General features: G+C 38.4%; 1 protein-coding gene across 1 annotated transcript; it reads right to left on the reverse strand.

Annotated features, from left to right (window-relative positions):
• Window positions 1-867: 867 nt before the first annotated feature.
• Window positions 868-1,464, reverse strand: LOC143899395 (uncharacterized). The gene has a single exon (XM_077409654.1). It carries the CDS (start codon window positions 1,462-1,464, stop codon window positions 868-870), a length of 597 nt encoding a protein of 198 aa, XP_077265780.1.
• Between the last annotated feature and the right edge of the window lie 9,765 nt (window positions 1,465-11,229).

The raw sequence follows: 11,229 nt of genomic DNA on the forward strand, positions 1-11,229 counted from the left end.
CTTCTTATTCCATACTGATATAATTTTTCCACTAATCTTACTCTACCTACTGTCTCGAATACTCTCTTATGATCCAGAAATATCACCATGTTTTTCTCCTCAACTATCAAAACTTCCAGTCCTTGATAATACTTTGAATTGCTATCTTACCCAGCGAAAAACGATCTAATATGAATCTAACTAAAATCATATTAAATCATATTTAATTTGGGTAAAATTCAAATTAAATCCAGATTTTATATTAAAATTATATTTGTTTAAATACAGTTTTAATTTGCACTTATTAAAATCAGTTATGTAGATTAAATATGATCCACAATAAAATAGGGTTTTAATTAAAATTTAATTAGATCACTTATGTGGATCATATAACACTTCGAATCAAATATGGTTTTAATTTGTATTTAATAAGATAACTTATGTGGATTATACATGATCCAAAACTGATGGTGCAGGATTTTGTGCAGGGATGAAATCAGACAATACAGCGTGCTACGTGTGTTAATGGCGAATAATAACGCTATATATTCTCCAGCGTAACTTATACAAATAATCGAGAATCGACATAGAGTATGAGATCGATAGGTCGATCTAGAACGAGAGTGTGCGAGGGTGTGCATGTACATAATATTAAAATAAAATGAGTTTACTTTCTTAACACCCCCACATAAACGAATGTTATTTTAAAAAAAATCAGTCTTTTAGTCCAATCTGCTTTCTGCTTTCAAGCTGCTTTGGCCCGAAGAGTCCTTTGGTTAGGGAGTCCGCTGTCATTTCTTTTGTTGAAATATATTTCACCTTTATGGTTCCTTTCTCGATGCATTCCCGTATGAAGTAGTGCCTGGTATCGATGTGTTTTGTTCTAGGTCAATACGTAGCATTTTTAGCGAGATCCACAGCCCTTTTGTTGTCGCAGTAAATGGTTATTCCTGATGATACAGCGTCACTGTCCAGCTCCATGGCTAATTCTCGTAACCACAAAGCTTCTTGACTGGTTGCTGACAAGGCCATATACTCCGCCTCTGTCGTAGATAGCGCTGCTGTCCTCTGCTTCTTATTTTGCCACGATATAGGCCCTCCTTGGAATTTGAATATGTTTCCTGTGAAAGAATGTCTGTCACTCTCATCGTTCGCCCAGTCCGAATCGCTGTAGCCCTCGATTTTTCGATTTCCGTCTTTGCTGTAAACTAGTTTTACTGTGAGCGTTCCTTTTAGGTACCGCAAGATCCTCTTCAAGGCGATCCAGTGAATCCTCCTTGGCTCCTGACAGAACCGACTAACGAGGTTCACGGCGTAGGCGATGTCTGGTCTGGTTCTTTGACTCGCGTAGAGTAGGCTACCTATTGCCTCTCTATACGGAACGCTTTTCATCTCCTCAGCTTCTGCTTTGTCCATTGGCATCAGTCCCTTGGTGAGTTTTTGGTTTGGATCGCATGGTGTTGATACTGGTTTGCAGTCGACCATCCCGTATCTCTCTAGTACACCGCGGAGATATGTTTCTTGATCAAGGCAGAGTTCCCCAGTTGTCTCGTTCCTTGAGATCCGTATGCCCAGGAAGTGGCGCTTCGCCCAGGTCCGTCATCCGAAAATTTTGTGACAGCTTGGCTTTGATCTTGTTCATTGTTGCATCATCATTAGCAAGAATGAACATGTCATCTACGTAGAAACCTAAAATCAATATAAATTTTTTAATCTTAAGATAATATATACAGGGATCCACCAGAGATTGTTTTAATGCCATTGCTTTCAGTGCATCGACTAATTTTTTGTTCCAGGCCCTTCCGCTTTGCTTTTGGCCGTACATGGATTTCCACAGACGTAACACTTTTCCGTCTTCATATAAAAATTCTTTTGGAGGTTTTACATAGATTTTCTCTTCTAGATCTCTATGTAGGTAGGCCGAGGTGACGTCCATCTGGTGCATCTTCAACCCATATTTTACTGCCAGAGCACATAAGAACTTTACGGAATTGTGCCTTATAACTGGTGAATAGGTTTCCTGATAGTCTATCCCTTCTGCTTGGTTACATCCGCGCACTACAAAGCGTGCTTTGTATCTTTTGATTTTTTCTGATGAATCACGCTTCGTTTTGAACACCCATTTTGTGTCGAGGGCATTCCTCCTCGAAGGTAAATCCACTAACGTCCATGTTTCGTTCTCTTCCAGTGATTTCCTCTCCTCCTGCATGGCCCTTTTCCACAGGTCACAATTTTCTCCACGCAATGCGTCCTCGACTGTTTGTGGGTCGTCATCTCTTCCAGCTGCCAGGTAGGTTACATAGTCTTCCATGTTGACCGGCTTTCGAACTCGTGTAGATCTTCTTGGTCCTTCCGTTATCGCATCATTCGCTGCTTGTGCAATTTGGTCATCTGCTGAATCTTCATCGCTCTTTGACCCATTTCCACCGCAGTCCGTTGCGTACTCGGATTCCGACGCTTCCCTCACAGTGTCTTCTGAAACAGTCGAATCACTTTCATCTGATACTTCTATAGTTTCGTCTTCTATATCTTTGTTCTCTCCATTGAACGTGATATCGATTACTCCTTTTGTTTCGTCGGGTTCCTGTGCTTTCTCTGAGTGAGCTTCCTCCAAGAATACAACGTCTCTACGTTTTACGACGTGTTCCGTACGTAGGTCTATCAGACGATATCCTTTTACGTTGTCATCGTAACCTACGAAAATCAGCTCATCTGCCTTGGGGTCCCATTTTCGCCGTCGCTCCTTAGGTATCTGTGCCATTGCCTTGCATCCGAAGACTCTTAAGTGCTGCAAGTTCGGACTTTGCCCGGTCCATACTTCTTCTGGAGATTTTCCGTCGATTCCGTTAGCTGGTGATCTATTGATTAAATAGACCGCTGTCGCCACTGCTTCCGCCCAATACCTTTTGGGTAGTTCTGCGTCGAACAACATGCTCTTAGCTCTTTCGACGATAGTACGGTTCATCCTTTCTGCCAAACCGTTCTGTTCCGGGCTATAGGGTACGGTTTGTTGGTGCCTGATCCCAGCTTTGCGAAAAAAATTCTCTAAGTCTGGATTGACATATTCTCGGCCGTTGTCTGTTCGGATGGATTTTATTATTTTTCCGATTTGCTTTTCCACGAAGATCTTAAATTCCTCGATCGTATCCTTGACTTGGCTTTTTCTTTCTAAAAAATACACAAAGACTTTACGAGAGAAATCATCAGTCAATGTCATAAAGTATTTTGAACCACCGATTAAAGCCTCCTCCATGGGTCCACACAAGTCGGAGTGTACAAGCTCGAGCATTCCATTGGCACGTTTTCCGTCCTTCGGAAACGGTTTTCTCGTGATCTTTCCTTTGATACACGATATACATGGCTTTTCTTCGAATTTTGCCATACTGATTCCTGTCATCGACCTCTTGCTCAGTTCCATGACGCTCCTATAGTTTAGATAGCCAAGTCTGCGATGCCAGAGTTCTGCAGTTGGCTTCCCTGCTACGTAGAAGTTCCTCTCCGCTGTTACGTTAAGCTTATAGATTCCGTCGTCCAATGACATTGTTCCAAGGTTGTTCCCTTCTTCGTCGCAAATCTCGTTTCCCTGTGGCGTGAAATGCACTGAGAGACCTTTTCTTACCATTTGGCTGACCGACAATAGATTTACCATACTATTCGGTACATATAAAGCATTGCGTGCTATAATGTCTTGCGCTCCGCTATCTGAACTTTCAGATTTACATCGCCGATCGACTCCGCCATTAATTGTTGGTTGTTCGCCATTATTATTTTTTTCGAGCTCTTTCTTTGGTTACTCAATTCAGTATCTTTCGCCGTTAAATGAGTCCGACGCGCATGAATCAACGTACCAAGTTTCGCCATTCTGAACTTTTGAAGCTAAAAATGCCCAGTAAGCCTTCTTACCTTGTGCTAAGCTACTTTGACTGGTGGTCGATTTCTCTTCGCTGTTCTCGCCTTTAGCGGGTTGTTCCGGCAGACTTACTTTACATTTGCTTGCGAAGTGACCATAACCATTGCATCGAAAACATTGTATTTTCTTTGGTTTAGTATTGGCTCCTTTGGCTCCTTTGGCTCCCTTCGTGTAGAGTGCTGCGTTGCTGCCCGTATTCTTAACACCTTTCACGTTCTTGACTTCCTGCAACAGTTTTGTTTTAATAAAATCCGCTGTTATTGCCATCCCGGAGTTCTCAAGGCCCATTATCATTGGGCGGTAATCCTCTGGTAATCCGGCGAGAAGCAACGTGCCGACCTAATCATCCGGCACTTTCAAACCAATGCCGTTTAACTTGTGCGCCGTCTTGATGATTATATTTACGTATTCTTCAACGTCTTTGCATCTCTCGAGTTGCGTAGATACGAGAGTACGCAATAGGTTCACCTTCCGCGTCAATCCCGAATCCTCGAATACTGCTTGAAGCTTTTCCCAAACTTCTTTCGCGGTGGTACATTCTTCGACGTGTACGTAATTTACGGGTTATAACGACAGGATAATTCTTGTTTTCGCTTTTGTTACCTTTCTGGGATCGGCTATGTCTTGTTCCGTTCCGATTATGCACCCCCACAGGTCGTCGTATTCCAACCACGCTTGCATGGCGAACTTCCAGTCCTGATAATTTTCTCTCCTTTTTAGCTTCTCGATTAGTTGAGATCCTTGAGAGACAGACATCTTCTTTCGAGAACGTTCTACCGCGAGCAATCTTAGGTTAGATTTTACGGCGCGTGACTTGTAACGTCTCCTTTTTAACACGACTTCACGCAAAGAAGAAAATATTACCGCAGTCCTTTGCTTCAAATATTTTCATTCGTGTTTGCTGATATTCTACGATCTCCTGGGCCCATAACCTGATGGTGCAGAATTTTGTGCAGGGATGAAATCAGACAATACAGCGTGCTACGTGTGCTAATGGCGAATAATAACGCTATATATTTTCCAGCGTAACTTATACAAATAATCGAGAATCGACATAGAGTATGAGATCGATAGGTCGATCTAGAACGAGAGTGTGCGAGGGTGTGCATGTACATAATATTAAAATAAAATGAGTTTACTTTCTTAACAAGAACCATACATGATGCAGAATATTTATATATAAGACTTTAATAAAAAGTTAATGTGTTCTGTATGCGACTTTTACTCTATTCAATTGCGGCTTTAACCCAAAGGGCCTAGCGGAGTAAGCATGTGAAATCGGCCCTTGATCATACAGAGCTGACATTAATGTCACAAGTTAGTACCAATATGATAAAACTTTCCACCAAATATTATTTAAAAAAATTCATTTTTTTAGAAGTTATGCAGGGAGAAAGTAAAATAAAGAAATATATTTTTCTCGAAAACCACTTGACCAATCTTGATGAAAAAAATATATGTTATGTAGACTAATAAAACTAATTAACAAAAAAAATGTCCAAAATGTTTGCCAAAAAAAACCCAAAAAAAATATTTAAATTTTTAAATATTTTTTTTGTAATATTTTCAAAGTACCCCTTTGAAATTTTTACGAAAATTTCTCTTAAAGTGTCCATTATAACATATATTTTTTTCAAATTTTTTTAAATGGTGGAACATAGTTAAAAATACGAAAATCGTAATCGTCGCGTCACTCCGGCGCACAGTGCAGTGCCATTCCGCGTTGCGGGTGTTCGATGTAACTTTACTAGCACATATGTACGTTTGCAATTAGCCCATAATATGTATACTTTTTAATTTTTATAGTTTCCAGAGTTTACCACGTGGAAGTTGCAGTACGGTTTTGAACTTTTTATTGGGGTGCTTTTTTAACGTAAGTCCCCTCGCCTTTCACTACGTTTTCGTAAAATCAGGGTGCTTTTTTAACGTGAGTTCTTTCGCCTCTCACTACGTTTCCGTAAAATCGGGGTGCTTTTTTAACGTGAGTCCCCTCGCCTTTCACTACGTTTCCGTAAAATCAGGGTGCTTTTTTAACGTGAGTCCCTTTGCCTTTCACTACGTTTCCGTAAAATCGGGGTGCTTTTTGAATGTAAGACCCCTCGTCTCTCATTACACCCTACACCTACGATTTATTTAATCTTCTTCACTATCACTGTCTATTACTGGAATGTTATTTGTTTTTTTAAACAGATCGCTAATGGGCTACGAACAATTGGATGCTGCTGTCATATTGCTGCAATTATATATTATCTATCTCATGCAAGATATTTAGCGAAAATTTTGAAACTTTATAGCAGACATACTGAGCGATCTGTTTAAGAAAACAAATAACATTCCAGTAATAGACAGTGATAGAAAAAGATTAAATAAATCGTAGGTGTAAGGTGTAATGAGAAGCGAGGGGTCTTACATTCCAAAAGCACCCCGATTTTACGGAAACGTAGTGAGAGGCGAAAGGACTCACGTTAAAAAAGCACCCTGATTTTACGGAAACGTAGTGAAAGGCGAGGGGATTCACGTTAAAAAATCACCCCGATTTTACGGAAATATAGTGAGAGGCGAGGGGACTCACGTTAAAAAAGCACCCCAATAAGGAGTTTAAAACCGTACTGCAACCTCCACGTGGTAAACTCTGGAAACTATAAAAATTAAAAAGTATACATATTATAGGCTAATTGCAGACGTACATATGTGCTAGTAAAGTTACATTGAACACCCGCAACGCGGAATGGCACTGCACTGTGCGCCGGAGTGACGCGACGCTTACGATTTTTGTATTTTTAACTATGTTCCACCATTAAAAAAAAATTAAAAAAAATATATGTTATAGTGGACACTTTAAAAAAAATTTTCGTAAAAATTTCAAAGGGGTACCTCAAAAATATCACCCTAAAAAGAATATTAAAAAATTCAAATAATTTTTTTGGTCTTTTTTTTGGCAAACATTTTGGACATTTTTTTTGTTAATTAGTTTTATTAGTCTACATAACATATATTTTTTTCATCAAGATTGGTCAAGTGGTTTTCGAGAAAAATACATTTCTTTATTTTACTTTCTCCCTGCATAACTTCTAAAAAAGTGGATTTTTAAAAATAATGTTTGGTGGAAAGTTTTATCCTATTGGTACTAACTTGTGACATTAATTTCAGCTCTGTATGATCAAGGGCCGATTTCACATGCTTACTCCGCTAGGCCCTTTGGTTTTAATTTGATTCTTATTAAAACGTAATTTTGTTTAAATAATGTTTAAATAATATTTGCGGTAAAATTTGTTTCTTTATTTGTCTAAATTAACATGTAAAATATTTGATTCAAATTAAAAAAAAAAATATATAGTCATATAAGATTATATATGATCAGATCAGAATATTGCATCTTAAAGTATCCAATAGATGGCATTCGATGTGATCTGTTTCTCGTAATTAAAATTTGACAAAGAGTGTTACAAGATAACGGTATCAAGAAGACACGACACTGTCTCGGAACGACACAATTTTTGTATCAGTTATATCGTGAAGTCCACTCTTATAATAAAATAGCACGCTTAAAAAATAAAATTTTATATAATCTTGTTTAATTTTAAATTGGTATAACTTTAAATTTAAAACAAAATTATATAAAATTCTAATAAGATCAAATAACATTTATATATGACAAATTTACTTATATGATTATATTTGACTTATATGACAAATTTGACTTATATGATTATATTTGACTTATATGATTATATTTGACAAATTAATTTTGAATTTATTACCATATTTAATTCACATTTGACAAATTAAAACCATATTAACTCTGCATTTCCTTAGGTCTGTGCGGCTGATTTTGCATATTTTAACAAAGCAAGGTCCAGTTTAATCTATATATAGATTAAATAAGATTGATGTACTTTAATTTGATTTAAATATGACATATTTAAATTATAATTGATTTGCACATATTCGATTCTAATAAGATTCTTGTTAAATTCATATAAGCTTTTAATACGGTTTTAATACAATCGTTTTTCGCGGAACATGACATGTTGTTTCCTAAATTCTGTTGGTGTTCGGTTATTATTTTATTATTTTCTAGAAATTTTTCCAACTTTTTTTTTACAACTAACTCTAAAACTTTTTTATATATCGGTAACATGTAACATATTGGTCGGGCTATACTCGCTCGCTTTTTTATTTATTTTTAGTATCGATATTATCGTGGATGTTTTCCGTTCCTCTGGACATTTACCTGTACTAATTGTCAGTAAATTATTTATCACCTCTACAAACTCATGTTTTATCACATGTAACACTATTTTTAATATATTACTATTTATCCCTTCTTCTGTTCCGTTCTTTTGTGGCAGTTCCCTAACAATTTGTTCTAAATCTTTTGCACTAATTGCTCAAAATTTTCATAATTCATCATAATTCCCTTATTTTTAATTACATAAATAGGTCTACCTACTTGTGCCTTTTATCCCCCTGTTATTAGATTTCACAATGTTACTAATACTTTTTACATAATATATATTATCAGCTATATTACATTCTTTTATGTCTTCTTTCAAAATGTACATTATCAATGTTCTCTGAACCCTTTTGCTCACCCTTAATTATTCCTTTCAGAGTTTTCTAAATCTTTGTAGAATCAAACAGAATAAGTAACATTTACTTCGCCAGTCAATAATTAACCCAATTAAGAATTTAACCAATTTACCTCTCAATGATTATACTGTACTGGCAAAAATATAAATAATAGGCATTACGTTTCGACTTTAGGTTTGAGTCCTTATCAAGTGCAGTCTTATCATCAAAATCGACTCGTCATGTGGTAATCAAAAGACATCCTTGTGGTAGTTGACACCATTATATACGTCAAATGTGTATAAAAAATAAAAAAATAGCTTTCTCCGTTAGTAATTAAAAACCAAAATTATTGGTTTATTCTCGACTAACTAGCAAAAATATAAATAATAGGAGTAGGTAAGCTAGGCCGGTTCTGGACCATCTGTGGGAATTTGGGGGGTGGTGAGGGGGGGACCGCGGGCGGAGAGGGAACCGTGGGCAGGGGGAACCGCGGAGAGGGGGAATGGGGAACCGCGTTTTCCGGCGCCGCGGGGCGAGGGGGTCCGCGTTTTCTGGCGCCGCGGAGCGACCGCGTTTTCGCCGCGGAGCGGGGCAAGGGGGTCCGCGTTTTGCCGCGCCGCGGAGTCCGCGCGACGTCACACGGCACGCTCGCGTTATCTCTCCCTTGTAAATGTTTCCCCCGTCCCCTATTCGTCTTCTCGTTCGCGCGGTCTCTCTTCCCCGTTCGCGTTCTCCCTCCCGACTCCCGGCCCCCGTTCGCGTTATCTCTCCCTTGCCAGCAATATTTAATTGTTCAGATTTTTACGATATGTAATTTTTAATATTACATTTAAGTAAACGATAAACGAAGACAGCTTTATGACAGGAAATGGGATGAACGGTAAATGACAAGGAAAACTAATTAAAACTTTTTTAATCATATTATATACATTTATTTATTATGTAGCGCATTATACACAATAGTATCCAAAGCGTAGGCTAATAATTCGCAATCAATAATTGAATTTTTATCATAAAAATCACGCAAGATTGTAACTGCGTTACATTTATCGGTAATACAATTTTGACGTAAAATTGTTACAAACTATTTAAATTTTTCACTTACGCCGTGAACATTTTGACATAATTGAAAATACACATTCACGACGCAATGTTCTAGTTCAAACAGGAAGAGTACAGTTGATGGTTTCATGTACAAGCTGATACCGCACGACGTCAATTTTACAATATCTGCGTCACGTATTTTAACAAGCTCCAGATCTCGAAACGTTAGCGATGATGGTGCCAATGACTGCACGAGTCGCTGTATATCTGCATGTTTTTCGATGAGTGTCACCCACGTTGCATGTGGCAGAATTATCCGATTGCCTCGGTTATCGCCAATAAGTATATCCACAGAGGACATAAGTCCCGCGTTGATTCCAACATCCAAAAATTTATACGCTGTTAATATCAAGGCAAATCTCCTTCTCAAAATACGTGGCGTGTAGCGGGATTTATCAAAACTGAAAAAATACAATTATATGTTTATAAAAGTTTTTTGCACAAGTATATATAAAAATTAGCGGTACTTACTCATTGTGCTGTTTCTCACACGTTTCGTCCTGAATCGGAACGTAGTAGTTCGCACCGTGAGTGTTCATCGTATCTGGAGGCTATTTATTGCAACTTACTCGAACTGTATCAAACTCTCGACTGCGCTCCAGAATCCTCGTAGACCATTTATACATACCCAAAACTGCAAATCTTGAAAAATAGCGCCAATGTACGGCTGCTGCATGGTGAGCGCCACCACAATCCACATATACGTTAAATGTGATATTTTTGTCAAGAACATTCGTGATGAGATCACCTCATCGGGCATCAAATATGACATCTTTTCAAGAGCATACGTGTCTCGCGATGATTTCATCGAACACGTGCAAAACTGCAAATTTTGCAATTTTGCATAATTCAATGGAGGTTATTGTTTTGAAGAACATGTCGCAAAGTGTCTCGCGATGATTTTATCGAACACGTGCAAAACTGCAAATTTTGCAAACAGCGCCGATGTACGGCTGCTGAGATGAAATTAGATATGATAAGTAAACGATGCATCATTAGTAGAATATAAATGACAAATCTAGGGGATACGCTCAATAGTCAAAAACTGGAAGTCGTGAGTGCAACAAATGGCGTTAGCAAGAGGATCGTGCAATAACATGGAGCAGGAGTTGTTGGAGCAATCCACCCTGTTAAATTCGAGGGAAGATTTTGCAGCGTGGGAGTAACAATGTGACGAGTTTGTCGAATCGTTGGAAGAACAAAGCCGAATTAAGCAGCCGATTATCAATCGATCAGTCATCGATTGGTCTCAAACAGTCATTGGTCGCTTGTATCGCAAGACTCGAAAGTTTGAAAGACTTGGTACGTCAACGTTTCGTACATGTGGGTGCGGGATACAGTGCGAGTGAGACAGGACTCAGATGGCGCGAGATAGATCCGGCTTTTGAAAACCGTATATTGAATGGTGCAGTGATAAATTCCAAACACATCGACCCTCGTCAATTTTTTATAAATGCGAGAGAAATTGTACTCAGTCATGTGCGGTAGTAGTTGCAACGATAAACTATGAACTCTTTCGTGAGTCCGATCTGCATGAGTGGTACAAGAGACACGTCATCGAGCCTACCTTAGCAAAGCTGGAGGAATTCCAGGAACGTGATAGCGGATGGGCGTTGTCACGTATATTTAATTTAATGGTAAACGTGAACAAATACAATCCA

Source organism: Temnothorax americanus, unplaced genomic scaffold, assembly GCF_048541705.1.
Source record: "Temnothorax americanus isolate GAGA-0224 unplaced genomic scaffold, ASM4854170v1 Scaffold27, whole genome shotgun sequence".
In the NCBI taxonomy this organism is placed as follows: Eukaryota; Metazoa; Arthropoda; class Insecta; order Hymenoptera; family Formicidae; genus Temnothorax; species Temnothorax americanus.

Excerpts from the sequence above, each read along its gene's own strand:
- LOC143899395 (XM_077409654.1), bottom strand. The coding sequence starts at position 1,464 with ATGGTCGACTGCAAACCAGTATCAACACCATGCGATCCAAACCAAAAA.